This window comes from Diadema setosum, chromosome 1 (assembly GCF_964275005.1).
Source record: "Diadema setosum chromosome 1, eeDiaSeto1, whole genome shotgun sequence".
In the NCBI taxonomy this organism is placed as follows: Eukaryota; Metazoa; Echinodermata; class Echinoidea; order Diadematoida; family Diadematidae; genus Diadema; species Diadema setosum.
The window spans coordinates 38,125,183-38,142,220 of NC_092685.1; the positions used below are offsets into that span (position 1 = coordinate 38,125,183).

Consider the following 17,038-nt stretch of genomic DNA (forward strand, 5'->3'; position numbering starts at 1 on the left):
ATTTCTTCACATGAGTTAACCCATTGAAGACGAGTCGCGAGTATACTCGGGCAGGTGTCTATGGGAAATGTATGCTGTAGCAAAATCATCCTGCCCTCAACGGGTGAAAGAAAGGAAAAAAATGACCCTCTTTTTGACCCCTTGTCCCGCAGGAGATACGCTTGCTCACCCACATCTGCCCCACAGCGCCCTGCCATTCGTTTCCACACTGAAAGACAACAGGGAGATGACAACATCGTTGGACTCCACCTGTCGCCCGCTGTCACCCGTATCCATGGCAACGTTGGATGCCGTTATGGACAGCCACCAAGAGGATGATGAGGACTTAGCAAAAGTCAAATGGGGTAGGCTGAGAGAGAGTTCTGTTGACAGTTTGTCTTAGTGATTTTGTTTGAGATATTTTCATGCAAATAATAATTAATCAATGAAGTTTAAGAACAGTTTACCATCAGTGAATAATATATATATAGTTTTCAAGTTCAGCAATTAAAGTAAAAACATAGTTCTGGTAAGGGTTTGAGAACCCGTCTTGCACCATTCCATATTTGCTTGCAATATATCGAAAGAATCTACCAAGAAACTTACCTGCTGACGCGATTTGCCGGGAAGATGATTTGTTTTGGAGTATTTTGAGATCAAAAGTGAAAGTCAGTATACCGACTTTAATTCCAGAAGGATCCAGGTTAACTTGGTCTCGGCAACAACTCGGCCCTATTTCAGACAATTTACACGCAGTTTGTGATCACTGTATTCTATACATATGGGCACGTTCATTTTGTATGTGTGAAAAAGAGGTTCTTTGATGCGCGCGTTGTATCATCTCGGCCCATAACTGCGACCAGCCAGAACGTGACGCGCTCCCATAGCACAACACTGTACAATCCAGAGGGACAACTCGGCCCCGCCGTCAAAGCGAGGCTGAGTTGTTCCCGAGTCCGAGTTAGCCTGACCTTGATCGGGTAAGTTCTGAGATGCGAACCTTTTTGGCTAATATTTCACATTTTTGTCGTTACCCAACGAATATCATGTTATTACAGCCTTATTCCACACATTTCATAGGCATACATGCGCATTTTGGAATGAAATTTGACAATTTTGCAAGTGTACCAGAACTATCTTTTGCCTTTAAGCAAATACTCATATCCATCATGGTTTTATGATGTCAAAAGGAACTGATACACAGCTCTGTGTAGCTCATCGTATCATCTTTGCAAGTGCAGGCACAACTGCCACCAGTGAAACTTGGAATGCGCCCTCTAGTGTCCAAGGGGATGACAGTCAGCCACTCCAGATTCTACCAGAAGTTGGTGTGAGGACCAGTGGTATCGATGCCAAGTTCTACACCAGCCTCATGACTTCCCTGAACCCCTGCCAGTTTCATAAGTCAGTGTTTGAAAATATAGAGGTTAGTTTCTTGGCTCTTTGGTGGTAGAATCTCAATGCAGAACATACTGAGGGTTTGGAATAGAAGTTATGTCTCTTAGAAATAGGTAAAAGCTTTAAAATATTAAGGAAAGGCTTTGAGCAAACAAGAAAAGTATTCACAGACATATCACAGTTACAGTACACTCCCATGGTATGATGATTGCCACAGATAGAAACCAATGTTCAGGAACATTGAAAAGTTCAAGGGCTTCATGTGCTCTGAAATTATTTTTACATGTCTCTCACTAATCAAACTTAATTTACAGTGAGTGGCTTAAAGATTGAAGGTGATTGCAAGTGCCTAGATTAATCACATTACAATATCATATTCATTACAACAATGTGTTGCTGGAATCAGAAAGGCATCATCTTTCATTTCAGAAGGCAGCAGGAAGACAGCATGATTCAGAACTGATTAGTTTGTAGAGATTTTTTTTTTTTATCGTAAGTGCATGACACTGATTCAGAATACCCACACTCGTACGTGTGCACACACACACACACACACACACACACACACACATACACACACACACACACACACACACACACACACACACACACACATTCTATTTTTGGAGTATCTAAGAAATAGAGATACTTCTCCTATGTATTCTGTCCTTAATGCACCCTGAAGTCTTTTCAAAGACAGGAGCACATCTCACAACAGGATACCGGGGTAATGTCATCATCAACAATAGCTGCCTGTGGCAAAATAATCAGACCCTGGCCTGAAATGGGATACTCTGAACCAATATCTTGAAGAACCCACTTCGGTTGATGGCCACCTCCATGATCACAGATGCTCTGAAAGTGTGAGAAACAGTATCCATGACAACAGTGAGGTGATGTTTGCTTTTCATGCCACCCATGCATCCAGGTTGTTGGCCAGGTGGATGCCAAGTTCATAGCGTGCCTAGTGAGCAGTGACTCCCAGCAGCCCGGGGCTCGGCCTCATCTCCTAGTGCTGGTTGACCAGCATGCTGCCCATGAACGCATCAGACTGGAAATGCTTACAGCAGGTACTGGTATCAAAGAGGAAGTCTGTCTCATAACCTTTGGTGTCTTCTTGAAAATGTAATTTGCGATTTCTGGCTGTATGTGCAAAAGGGTGAACAATGTTCCGCTGAAAGGGATGGAGAAATACTTTTCATTGCAAATGAAGCTACCCAGTTTTTGAAATCACCCACATCTCAAGTTTAAGCCAGTACAGTTGAACCTCTCGTATCCGGACAAGTCGGGACCGGGGCTCATCCGGATAAGGGATTTGGCCGGATACGGGAGACTCAATGCTTTATACATGTACATATACATACACATGTACTGATGTAGCCCATTGTAGTACCACATGTAGTACATGTAATGTGTATACTGCAACCTTTTCATTGTTACACTCAGTAACAGACCCCAAAATAGAGGTGTATGTTAATGTTGGAAGTAATATGTAATTCATGTGTGTTTGTGTAGGAGTTCTCAAGGAGTTGGGAATCCCCCTTTCCTCCCGTAATTATTAATAAAAAAAAAAAAAAAATCACGGCGAGATTGCGTCCGTATAATAGAGAGATCCGGATAAAGGGAGGCCGGATAAGAGAGGTTCAACTGTAGTTGGATACACAAAATGTAAGATGTTTACTGACTATGAGCTGTTAATATACCGGCAGTTATTGATCCCTTCCACTCTGATTTTGAGAGTATCATGATCTCCCATCAAATTGAGGATTTACTCCACATGGGTGTTTAAGATGTATAAGAAACTACTGAAATGTAATCTTGTAATTGATTTTTTTTCATGTCCACATCCTTTGTCCCTGCAGAGTGTTACTCTGGTGGCACTGACGGAGACTCACGCATCATCCGCGCTGCCTCGGTGACTCCGCCCATTCCCGTGAGACTGTCCCCATCTGAACTGCGCCTGATTCAGGCCTACAGGGGCAAATTGGGGCGAGTCGGCGTGGGCTTCACCTTGCCAGACGATGGCGATTGCGTGCTGGTCACTGCGTTGCCAGAGTGCGTGGTGGAGAGGGAGGCCAGCGAAACCAAGCGAGGGCGTCCCACCGTTGCTGTCAGCATCGTTGAGGTGATTACATCACATACACAGAACAAGATTTTAAGTTGTATTTAGAAGATACGTTTGTGTTTGCAAAGGTGTAGAGTCTTTCTAAACTAAGTGACAAATTTATGGTTTTGTTCTATGGAAACTGAATGTGAGTTACTACTAGTATCCTTATGAAGGATCTTTGTTGAAGCCAGTGAGTTTTTTCCTTTTTCCAGTAAGTAGTGTGACTTTTATTCCTTATGCACAGGAGTGATACACAGCAATTTGTGTGTAACATTATCTAAGCCATTTCATGTTATATGCAGAATGCTGCACTGGCAAGTAGTGTTTCTACCTATGATGGTTACTCATGGGGGATGCAGTTCTTTTTCAGAGAAGTTACATCAGGGCCCTGTTTTATGAAGAGTTAAAATTGATTATATAGTTGATTTCAATTGTAAGTCTATGGCAGCCTGTGTGGCAAGGAAATTTGAAAAATGATTTTATCTTCTCATAAAACGGGGCCCAGTACTCATTTACTAGGTGAAGTAATATTGACTCGCATCTCTGTAAGTGGCATTGCAGATGAATACCCAGTAAGTCAAGGATCAAAATAATGTTCACAGAAACCTGACAAACGTCCACAAAGTTGCTTCGTATTTACTCAGGATAAGTTACAGTACAACATTTAGCACAAATATGGAAGAGTGTGTGATGCTGAGATTTTCATTCCCCTTGTCTCCCCAGACCCTCATCAAGGAGGAGCTTGATGCAATACAGTCCCAGGCCGGTGCCAGAGCAGCACTCCCCAGGTCCATCACCAGGATCCTCAACTCGCAGGCTTGCCATGGTCAGTGAAGCAGTCACACCTAGGACACCTGCATCATTTTTCTCACAGACTTTTGCTATTTATTGCATTTTGTTTTTCCACATCTTTGCATCTTTTTTCACTTTATTTACTGAAGTAGGACCCTACAGTTAAAGTTTTGCTCCAGTAACAACAACAGCGAGATGCACATAGCATTTCTCTGTAAATATCTTTGAAGGCAAGCTGCATAGAGAAATAATGCAATGATGCCACTAGAGCTAGTAGACCTTTAATGCAAAGGAACTGGACTGAAAATGTGTATGTACTTGCAAATTTGACATGATCTTGCCCAAATGAGTTGTTTTTTTTTTTCAAATTCCCAACTAGATTAGTGTAAAACCAGAAATATTAATGGCATGAAATTTGCGTGAATTGGACCTAATGGCCTTTTTCGTGGCATGAAATTTTCATAAATTTAAAATAAAATGATTTTCATAAAATAAACCAGAAATATTCATGGCATGAAATTTGTGTGAATTGGACCTAATGGCCTTTTTCGTGGCATGACATTTTCATAAATTACCGCTGTCAATCAATACATAGTGTAGACAAGAACTTTTGTGTACATTTTAATGTCGTGAATCTTGGCTCCTCACAAAATTTGTGAAAGTTTCATGCATGCAGAAATTTTTGGTTTTACAGTAAGTAACACTTTGCCTTTAAGACGTAGTTCACCTTGTATTCTTTGACAAACGGATGAATGGCAGTGTGTACAAGTGCTTTTGTCTATGTAAATGTGATTAATTCATATCTGTTCTTCATACCACTTGTTCTGAAAAATAAAGCAGAGCAACTCCACAATTGTGTATTCAACTATTAACCCGTTGAGAAGGAGCTGGCTTTGCTATCACATGCATTTCCCATAGATACATGTACCTGTCTCAGTATTGACCAATTCGGGTTCGTTGAGGGCAGCAGACATTTTACGGCACAGGGCGCAGCCATAGTGGATGTGTATCAGCCGACCCCCCCTGCTCTCCCCCACCCCCGGGCAACATGTTTATCACGCACTTGTAACAAAGGTTCGCGCACTAAGCAAGCATTCGCGCACTCAGTACGAGACGCCTATTGGCTAAAGCAGTTTTTCATTCTGCGCGCGTGCTAATGTAGGGAGAGGGGTGGGGGAGTGCGGAGGGGGGGGGGGGTCGGCTGATACACCCACTATGGCTGCGCCCATGCCAAAAATACACATAGCGCGTCACAGAATCGGTCAATACTTGGGAGTGGTCTTCAGTGAGTTGAAATGGAGACATCTGTGTCTATGCAAGGTTGATTCTAATTTTCTTTTTTGGATAGATTAATGGTATAATAATTTTTAATGAATAAGCATGCAATAATGAAACTGTACTTTGTCTGAGAAGTAACCGTGTTAGCACAAATTACTGCCTGCCCTGTGATATCAGTTAAATATCATCTTCCTGTTTGTTTGTTGTTGTTTTTTTTTTAAGTTAGTGAACACCAATAGCCTCTGCTTCCCTGCAGGTGCAATCAAGTTTGGCGATGTCTTGGACCTGGCCGACTGCAGGACTCTTATTGGTCAGCTGTCGTCATGTGACCTGCCATTCCAGTGTGCGCATGGCCGTCCAGCCTTCATGCCCCTCCTTGACCTCAGGAAGTTGACTCACTGGGAAGGACAGCAGGTAACTTATCAAATGATGACTAAAGGCCATCGTACACTATACAATGTTCGGTCGCATGACTGACCGACTTTGGATCTGAAATATATCATAATGGTCTCAGAATAAACATGCTTGCTTATTTCAGATCCAAAGTCAGTCAGTGGTGTGACCAAAAGTTGTATTGAGTGCGGTGACGTTTAGTTATTTTTTGTAAGTGACTTAATGATTTAGAAGTTAGATTAGTAATCTCATTTTTTTTTGGGGGGGGGGGGGGGAGGAATGGAGGTGAGATAGGAGGGAGATTTTTTCTTTTTAGGAGAATGTATTTTCATGCATAGATATCATCAATTTATGTTTGTTTGTTTTTTAGTCACTTTTAATACTTTGTTGACCTTTGGCCTGTAAGTTGTAGCTGTTGTCAGCACTTCTGCTACAAGCAACATAAGCACTCAGCCACATACGCACAGGTGCTCCTTTGAATAAGTGTCATTATGGTTTGTGGCACAAGTTCAGTGCAATATGAGATTCTTTATATCGATAGATTTGCCAGTATCAATGCTCACAAGATTCAAAGCTGAGTTTTGTTTTGTTTTGTTTTGTTTTTTTGTTTTTGTTTCACAACATATCAAAGAGCTTGGCCCTGTGTCACTAACATGGGGGGGGGGGTATATTGAGTCAAACAGTGAACCCAAAGTTGGAACAGATTCAGATCAGATCTAGTTGGGAAGGATACATAGACATTTAAGATGTATTCTAGAATGTGGCAGGTGGATGCAAGATATTGTTCCCAAATGCAGTGTCTAACTGCAGAGGACTGATTGATCCCAAAATTATCCCTAAGATCAACTGAATTGATTGTAGGATTGATTTTGGTCAGAGCTTAGTGAAACAGGTCCTCTGCATGTCACTCATTTTGATTGTTAAACCATGGGAGAGAAAAATAAACCAAATGATTCGAGTCATTGTATGGTATTTGCAATAACTGCGGTTGGGTAAATGCTGAAGGGGATCTGAGGTGTGATAGTATACAAATGATGCACAGGATAGAGTGTGTTTCACCTCGTGCATGTTTCACAATTGTAAATACCCTCGAGTGCGCTACGCCTCCACTAATGCCACAAAATAATCCTGTGCATCATTTATTTTATAAAATGGGTCGAAAATTCGAAAACTAACAGCATTTTTCCCGCACCTTTGTGGGTCGAGACGTCCGACGATGTCCGTCCCAAACATTTACGCACGTCGCACTCGGAAATCCCGCACATACAGTATAAGTATGATGGGGGGTTGGGTTTCCGGACACTTAAGTTCCCGCATGAAAACTTACTTATTTTACATAGAATATGCACCCTTTACCTTAAAGACTTGATATAGACTCCTCATATAGGCCTACTAGACAACATACTCTGAAAACGGCGTGAGAATTAACCTGCTAAATCGTTGGACTTGCCCTTCAAAGTGACTCCATGTACGCGTCCGGTCCCACAACGCTTGGTCTACTGTACTGTGCAAAGTGTACGTATAAGAGTATACGTACGCCACACATCGTGTTATGCAGGGAAGAAAGGCCGGCCGGCCGGCAGCCCAAACTAGAAGTTGTTTACAGTACAGTACAGTACAGCGCATACTGTATGCATGCAATTCAAAGGAGCCGCCGTGCGCACAGACGATCGGCAATAGGATTTAACACGCAGTGCGATGGGACTAGAATAACCAAAGCACACGTGACTCATTTCAGCGCTTCCTAGTGGCTACATTCTTGAACCCATTTTATAAAAATTACTGCACAATTTTTATCAACCTTATTCACACAGGAAGCCAGATGGTTAGGCACATGGAGGAAGAAGTGCTCCCACAGCAAAACATTTCTTCTTTTTTTTTTCTAATATGACATGTTTTTTTTTTCACAACCTCAATGCATTAAAATTCTATTCAATTTACTCCGTACACTTTGTACACTGTTTTGAGCATAAATACCCAGAAATGAATCACTTTTGCAGTGAGTGCAATGCCGCAGAGATTTGGTGTTAAAAAGAGTTGCTTTATGACCACGGAGTCACGCAATTTGCGAGATATAAGCTATGAAATTCCATTTTTATTTTGTGGATGCAGGCCCCAATTTTACCACTCGTTTTATAGCTTCCTGCCATATTTTATTATCATAGCTCTCCTTTTCATCAATCATATTCCATGTAGACGTGCTGTACCATATAATCATATACCACCAATGAAAGACATACACGAAAGCATAGAGACTTCTTGATAAGAGGAGTCAGCACAACAGCAGTAATCTTGTTTTGTTGGTGGTTTTTTAAGACCTCAAACATTTCTGATAAAGCAGGCAGAAATTGTGTTTTTCTTTATAGTATAGATAGGGTCTCTGTTGTACAAGCATAAGATAAACAGATGTTTGAATACAGTTCTTCAGATAACAAACCAAAATCTGTAATACAGAGCACCTCCCCCTCGAAGGAAAAAAAACAGGAACAGGTCAATGACTTTATGCTGAGCAACGCCCACATGAGCATGTAGGGTAGCATCATTGTTTGATTGCCATTGAGTTAGTATGCCAGCCTCAGAGACTAATACTTCATGTGCTTTCATTGTCATTGAAAAAAAAAATTCATTCACACCTTAAAGAATTACAAAACAACCTGTGATCAACTGAACCATTCTCTCCTGTGTTTTTACTCTTTAGTGTGAGGGAATATTTTATGACTTGCCCCAATAGTACTTACTGTGATAAGATTTTGCTTTATTCATATGTGTGTATACATTACTCTCCTTTTGATGTCAATATTTGTTGTGTAACCATCTATCAAAGTTTTTTTTTTAATGCATTCATACAATCTTTTTCATGTTTAATTCTTTGTGCAATTCAGTCTTTTGACTGCAAGACATCATCTATCGAATTCAGTTTTTTTCATACCTTTAAATTACCAATTTCTTAATGGTGGATCATTCTGTATGTACTACAGAAGTCAAAATTAGAGCACCAATAATGAACAAAAAAAAAAGGAAGAGAGAGAAAGAAAAAAACAACAACAACATTTAATAAACTTGAAGCATGAATAAGCACGAGTAGGTCTTCAAAAGATTTGACCTGAAATTTCGGGTGGCAGGTCCTTCCGTTTTCCCTCTTTCTGAAGGTTTAGAATTATTGTTTGAAATTCATGTTGGTGCTGATCTGTGAATTGCATGCACAGGGACTACGTCATGGGTTTGCTTCTGGATAAGCTGGTGATGTTGACTCGGGATAGGACTAAAATTACAGCATTTGTATGTTTGTTTGTTTTTATGCCTCCGCCACGAAGTGGTGCCGGAGGCATTATGTTTTCGGGTTGTCCGTCCGTCCGTCCGTCCGTCCGTCCATCCTTCCGTCCGTCCGTAATGAATTTTGTGGACAGGGTAACTATCAAAACCTTTTGAGGTATCCTAATGAAACTTGGCATGTTTGTGTATTAGGGGGTGAAGTTGTGCCTATCAACTTTTGGGTGCACATGGTCAAGGTCAAAGTTCAAAAGGTCAAGGTCAAATACATAAAATTTCACTATTTCCATCATATCTATGCAATGCCTGAAGATATTTTCTTGAAACTTAGTGTATACATGTATTACCCGATTAAGATTCTCTGGTGAAAGTTTGGGTCATGAGGTTAAAGGTCAAAAGGTCAAGTAAAAACATTAAAACTTCACCTTTTTTCTTTGTACCTTGGAAATTGTTCAAGGTATCTTCATGGAACATAGTATATTTACATGTACTGACTGGCAGTGATTATCTAGAGAATTTAGGGTTCATGGGGTCAAAGGTCAGGGGTCAAAGGTCAAGGGCAACACTTCAAAATTTTACTATTTCCCTCTTGTTTATGCAATGCCAGCAGGATTATTTTTTGACACTTGGTGTATGCATGTATAACCTAATAGAGATTCTCTGGAAAGTTTTTTTTTTCTTTTGTTTTTGCCTCAAAGGTCAAAAGGTCAAAGATCAAGGGAAAGTGCTGAACTAAGTTTTTCGTCCATATCTCGGAAGTGGCTCAGGTTATCTTGAAACATACTACATATTTATGCATGTTCTGCCTGACAGTGATTATCTAATGAATTTTAGGGTCAAAGGCCAGATGAAAATGGTAGCAATTTACTATTCAATACAGAAATTCCACTTTTTCTCCATACCTTGAAAATTACTCAATGCATAAACGTTTGAATGGGTCAAAGTCAAGTTACAGTCCTTAAATCCCAAATACATGCTCTCCTATTCATCCAATTAAACCTAGGTCAAGGAAGGTGAACATTCAACACATTTGTGACAAACTTGTCATTTTAATATTTTGCCAATTTTGTGAAAATGTAATCACACATTGTCCACATGTACTATCTAGACCTATTAGGAGAATCATGCATTATGGCGGAGGCATACCAGTCGCCATAGTGACATTTCTAGTTCCTAATGGTAATGAAATGTGTTCCGTGTCGAGGTGGAGAGTCAGTGGCTTGAGATTTCAAAATCATGACTGCCTGCTTTGTCCATGATCTGCCTGGTGTCAGAAAGTATGGAAGAAAACTAGTTTTCTATCCGTCACCTCACCAAGAACTCTGTTTCCTACATAATGCACATGTGTATGCATACAGAAGATGATGATGATAGTTGCAGGTTTTTTTTTTTTTCCTACCATAATTGTTGAGATTTGGCATACTAAGGTTCCCAAATTCTCATCAGTCACTGTCTAACAGTCCATTGAGGCCAAGATGCCATTCTTCCCTACTGTGCAGGAGATAAAAAATGCGCTGAAAGCCACCCATTCAACCATTTCCAATGGGTGCATTTATCCTCTAAATTTCTTTCATTATTTATTCACCTTCTGTAACTCGGTGGTTTGTCAAAGAGAAGGGCCATTGTTTGTTCAGCTTTATGTTTTCAGTGATGTTTGAGGTCTAATAATTCAGAAAATGCCAAAAAGAAAGACAATACGGTGGGGGGGGGGGGATGTTATGGAATAGAATGGGAAGCGACAGGACGTAATTGAACCACCTGGATGGCAGGGCATGGACTCTGTGGTGGAAGAGATCTCCATCCAAGCATGCCGATGCCCACAAACACACAGATTCAACCCAGCGGCTCTGTGCCTCCACAAGGTTGTCATTGATTAATGTAGCAAAACTTGGGCAGGCTGGGCTCCCTTCCATTCCACCTGTCAGTGAGCTTGACTCTACCCTCCCTTCAGGCTCCGCTGCACCACTGAGGCACCCCCACCACAAAGCAAGCATGCCATTCTGCTACAAACTTGGCTCTTATTCTTTTATATTTTTCCATAATTTCATTGATTTGTGGTCTTGGATGAGCAGCTATGCAGGCCGTCCCTGCATGTGTGTGAGACATTTAACTTCCTTTGACCTCCCCCCCCCCCCCCTTTTGTCCAAATGTACCTCACATAGTTCATGCTCTGTGTAACATTTTTGACCAGTTTTTTTTTTTTTTCTTTCATAAATTCTGTCATTGTTGTGTATTCTTTTCTGCTTAACTTCCTTCTTTTTTTCTTTTTCTTTTTTTGAGTGAACACTGTCACTTGTCCCACTTCAAATCACGAGCCGCTGCACTGTCGGTGGCATGCTCAATAGGAGGTAGGCCAGGGCGTCAGGCTTTAAGATAAGGATCTTTCTCTTTCTCTTCCCTTTCTCTATATGCACTGTTGTCCAACCCCTCTGCCAGGTTCTAATGCTCTGCGCTCGCTGCTTGGAGAATGCCTCGATGCAGAGTGGCATGTCATGTCCCTGAAGGGCAACAGCCCTTGCCATGAAAGGGGGCAGATTCTCCCCCCCCCCCCCCTTTTGTTTCTTTTTTCTTTTCTTGTTCGTCAGAAGCTTGTACCAACTGTGAGAAAAACGTAACCTTGGATGAGAAATATTTCATTCATAGCCAGCCAGGATGCAAAGTTTTGTAGTATCTAAAAAGAATAAGGGGGGGGGGGGCAAAGAGAAAGAAACATAACCTTACAAAACAGAAACAAAACCAACAAAAAAAGGGTCATAATTTTTCCAAGCTACCATTTAGGGGTGACCGAGGGCTAGTTGGTAGAGAGATGGCAATTGAAAGACTCTGCGAAAACCTATAGTCTGTATTGAGGAGTGAAGGCTTCTTTAATATACCACTAGATTGGATGGACCGATATGAGCTCTGAGAGGAAGATGAACACTCGAAAGCCTGAATGTAGAAGAAGATGCTTATCTAGATGAGATACGCCAGAGTTCTGTCCAGGTCCTGGAGCTCAATCAGCGGAAACTTCAAAGCCCAAGTGCCGACAAGATGTCCCCCCTTAATGATGGGAACCACCTCCCATCTCCTCATTTGGTCCAGAGTGCAAGCAAATTGTGCAAATTGTTCTCCCATTCATCTGTTTGGGGGGCGGCATGAGGTGTTGATCTTATCGATTCCTCCTAATAATCTCGTCCCGCCGAGGGGCGAGTGTAAAGTGCAGCGGCTATTTCGGTTTGACGAAGAAAATTGCCAGGATGAAAAATCACTAAAATTCACATTGTCCGCCCCTGTGGTTGCTATACCTTCTATCAAGTTCCTTGTAGAATTGGCAGTTCACCAAAATTTGTATGCATAGAAAGAAAAAAAAAAACTTATTGGAATGTTTTACGATATAATGAAATATATGTCTCGGTGCAAATTATTCAGTTTCTTTTTTTCTGACCAATCAAATTCTGTTCTTGAATGCTAAAATAGGTTGATATATTTAAAAATCAATTCTTATTCTTGTTGTTGCTATTGTGCAGTTTTTATCATGTGGTCACATTTTGTTGTCCCTGAATGTTTAATGAACAGCAATTCTTATGAATTCTGCTGCCATATCCTAAATCTTCTGACCATGATAAATGATCCCTTTAGGTAAACATGTATGCCACATACCAAATGTATGCATGAATACTTTAATACAAGCACACATACAAATGCACAGACATATGTACAGGTTCATATATGTACGTATATTCATTCATCTATCTGAAGAGAGAGAGAGACAGATAGATGAATAGAAAAATAGATATCTTGCATCTATGTAAATGTCATTTATGTCTGCCTGAGGATGACGGAACAGGAGGGAGGCCAATGAATCTGTTTGGGTTTTTTTTTTTTTCCCATGTCTTCTTGTCATTATATGACTGGCGTGACACAGGGAGATCTTTACCTATTCTTTGCATCATGTTTCAGGGCAGCCCAACAGACAGAATAAGCATCCTGATAAATGATGAGAATGATTTGTCTCCTCGTTAGAATGCTGAGTCTGTTCCGCGCCACCTTCGCCATTATCAGGTGATTTGTGTGGTGCCCGGCATAGGGTTGATGGCGGAGGTACATTCTTTTTTACGATGGTGTTACGACCAACAAGAGTACAACCTGTCTCCAGCATTCTTGTGCTCAATGGATGGTGCCAGAGGCTCAATTTAACTGCAGGCAAAGTGAAAAAGAAGTAAATGGGGAATCATAACCAGATGTTTGCATGGCGCTGTGTTTGCCATACATTTACATGGCATTTATGATTCTACTGCTGTTTGAACTGTCAGCCCAAGTGTGATTTGCATTCAGACGGCTGCAATGACAAATGGGTATAAATTTGAAATCATTGTGCAGAAATTCCTCTACTTTTTGTGTTGTCCATGTCTTGCCTTCTTTTTTTTTTCTCACACAATAGTTGTTCTTCGTGTTTCAAAGTAATGCAGCAAAGTTCATGCTGCGTTGCAATGCCTCCTGTTCCATGGCTGAAGAATTTTTCATTTGTGCTGTGCTTTATACAAGAAAACATGAGCCACGAATGACAATGACTAGCATGTCCTTACTTTGTGCATAGAACCCCAACTTCTCAAAATGTTCAGAGATTGGCTTATTGCCCTGTTGCACCATATTCATATAGAAAAGTTACCCGTGACCCCTCCTCTTCTGTTGCTCATCATCCCCAGCCTGTTCAGCAAATCACCATTAACTCTTTGGGATGCATCCATGTCATTGTTTTGCATTGAATGCATTAACAGACTTTTTCTACCATTATTATTGCCAAATATTAGGCTTAAAAGAACACTTTGTTGCTGTCAGGTGGTCATGCTGGCAAGCACCGTTTGTAATTATTACCATGAATAATCATGCACGGACCCATTGGAAAACAGCTTATGCTGAGTGGGTCTTCCCATCTTGAAATAGATGAATGAATGAAATGAATGACATCACAGATGCATTACTGATTACCTCAGTGACTGATTGTCTCAGAAACAGAAATCCCTGCAAAACCGAAATGCCTTCTAGCACGAGTAACCATTTTCTGCTCATGCACAAAGTAGAACTACACTACACACAGGCATATTATCTCACAGTGCTTTCCCTTTCAATCTTTTATTTCCTCCTGCAGGCCACATTGACTCCTCCTCTTCCTCCTCCTCCTCCTCCTCCTAGGCCTCGTCTCTGGAAGCTGAGAAGACGGAATCCTGATGCAGACACATGAGTGAGAATGACCCAATGTTAAATATTACACAGATTCAAAAAAAGAACTGTATATATTGAGTTTCTGGACGTATGTAGAATTCAGTTGCTCATAAAATATAAAGTGCCATATACACTGTATGTTGCTGCTAACATGCAGGGTGTTTCTGCAGAAGAATTTCTCTGCAGTCAGAGGTCTTTCATGTAATGGTGTTATGAAACAAAAGAGACGGACTACTATAATTACTCAGTCTCATCTAGAGCAGTAATTATGTATGTGTGTGAATGTGTGTGTGTGTGTGTGTGTGTGTGCGCGCGCCATTATGGTAACCAGAAAGATGAATTCAAATCAAATATAGCAGAATAAGAGCAGGAAGTGGGAATGACACAAGTCTTATTACTCTCTTCACTTTGTGAATGGCAAATCCAGGCTGAAACTAGGGGTTTTTGTTGTTATTATTGTTGTCTTGAGGTCTGAATGTCCTAGTGCAGCTAGGCACAATGATTAACATTAGTTATAAATGTCTCTTCTCTTAGTTATAAATGTCTCTTCAAGAAATGAAGTCATTAAGGATTGTGTTTGAATGCATTGTTGGTAATTACTCTTTCAGTGTGGAGACTGATTGTTAGTAAAGACTGTGGTATTCAGGATTTTAGGTACCATGAATTTTATTCTATGGTAGTAAAACCCCATATGCAAGTTTTCTCATGCTGTAAATCATTATTCCTTCATTTACTTCCCCAGTCATTGTAGCAGTAAAAAGATTGACTGCATGCTATCCTGTCATCTACACTGGTGAAATTCTGAATGCTTCTGATACAGTCTAATGAATCCCAAACACTGAGTCTGAATGAAATAATTGTACTTTGCAGATATGAGAAGAATGTTATGAAGTGGTAGTAAAACTCCTTTTTGCCCAAACCTATCAGAGCATTAGTGTTTTACTGCAAAGAACAAACTCCTATGTCTTTAAAAAAAAAAGAGAAAAACCCACACATTTGCAACTTACTCCATACAAGGGGTAGAAAGGAAATGTCAATAATTTGCTTGGAAAAGGCTTGATTGTTTCCCTCTTGATGATTTCCCACAAGTTTTCATGGTGTGTTGTATCACTGAAAGGTCAAAGCTAGAGGTCATTGGAAGTAGGCCTATGTCAAACCGTGCAGACAGCGTATTAAGATAGTGACAGTTTTCAGCTGTAACCTCAGGTGTTGCAGCACGATTGTTGTGCAGTGTGTTCAGAACAAAGAAGAGTGCAACTATATGGCCTAGTGTGTGATCAGATAAGATTCATCTTCATTTTGTATGTCGTGGTAGATGTATAGATCTCAAATCAATTGCTCAAGTGCTTCCTGTGTCAAGGGTCAAGACATAGTCCTACTTCCCACGACCTCTTACAGGGGTCATCTTAAAGTGTAGTCTGCCCGTCTTGGGAGAAAAGAATTTGGCAGATAAATTGCATTCACACTCGAAAGCGAGGTGTGAAGATTAGAGAATGCAGTGATTTATTAGGGTGTAACTTCCTGAGGTTATCAGTGCTGGTGTGCTATGCCGTGTTACTTGTACAGGCTCTTGGCACAGTATCCAGAGGGGAAGTCCTCATGTTAGCATTGATGTCAATTTACTTAAAGTTGATGCTGGCTGCTATAAGATAAATGCTCTAAATCTGTCATTCAGACTACTTCTTAGTTGTTTGTGTCTTTCTTTCCTCCTTTCTTTTTTCGGGGACATAGTTGCAATTTGGACAGCCGAATGCACATCATTTTTTAGAAAATATATTTTCTGCATCAACTGGATATATGCTTGTCGGGTTGAGTTGCCCCCTGAATCCCTTGTATTTCAAATAACAAATCAGAATCACCTACTTTTTGTATGTTGATAAGCAGAGTCTTTGCCTTATAAATCTTGCCAATTTTCAGCAGCTGATTGAAATACTTTCTTGTTGTTTCTGTATTTATGCAATGTGGTTACTGTTGTGATCGCATTCAGTCTATTTTGTCTTTTGTTTCAATGTGTTATCGCCCTTCACAGTCAACCAGAGAGATTGTAAATAAAGTCCTGGTGTAGGACATACTTGAAATTTGATATCTTATCAACACTTGGCCGCCTAATTGGGACGTGCTCTCCATGTTTAGCTGTTGAAGAATGCATATTGCAATTGGTTTGATTTGTATGGAAATGAATTTGTTGAGATGATATTGGTGCAGATATGTGATTGTTGGTCGAAGGCGAAAAATTCCCAAATGCTTCGTCTATATAATGAGGGTAGGGCATTCATTGTAACATTACCACATGGACTTTGCTCCAATGTAAGCTCTGTTCTCCATCTTCTATCAATGTCTCTCTCTCTCTCTCTCTCTCTGTAAAATGTATTATATACACATATATATTTCCATGTTGTACCCCTCTTCACTCCTCTCTTCCGTACTGTCTGGTAGCCATGACAATTTTGAGGAGGTAGCAGAGATTTTGAGGGAAAGAGTGCAACTGTATGCTACTGTGGATATGATGCATCTTATCAGCAGTACGTGTATTTCTGTCAGTGCATGCAGGCTCCTTCCTGCTCCAAGTGGTGCTAGGTTGAGATCTCGATCTGTTTATTTTTTTTTTTTTGGGGGGGG

At 40.7% G+C, this 17,038-nt stretch overlaps 1 protein-coding gene across 3 annotated transcripts in view; it reads left to right on the forward strand.

Moving 5' to 3' along the window:
• LOC140235934 (DNA mismatch repair protein Mlh3-like) overlaps nucleotides 1–17,038 on the forward strand; it is an 82,372-nt gene that overhangs the window by 7,367 nt on the left and 57,967 nt on the right. The window contains exons 3-9 of one of the 3 annotated variants that reach the window (XM_072315929.1): nucleotides 153–344; nucleotides 1,221–1,405; nucleotides 2,306–2,447; nucleotides 3,240–3,502; nucleotides 4,208–4,310; nucleotides 5,811–5,968; nucleotides 14,346–14,438. In XM_072315929.1, coding sequence (XP_072172030.1) covers nucleotides 153–344; nucleotides 1,221–1,405; nucleotides 2,306–2,447; nucleotides 3,240–3,502; nucleotides 4,208–4,310; nucleotides 5,811–5,968; nucleotides 14,346–14,438 — 1,136 coding nt within the window. Of the gene's footprint in view, nucleotides 1–152; nucleotides 345–1,220; nucleotides 1,406–2,305; nucleotides 2,448–3,239; nucleotides 3,503–4,207; nucleotides 4,311–5,810; nucleotides 5,969–14,345; nucleotides 16,503–17,038 lie in introns of those variants that run through there. The other 2 variants (XM_072315935.1, XM_072315941.1) reach the window with 2 other exon arrangements.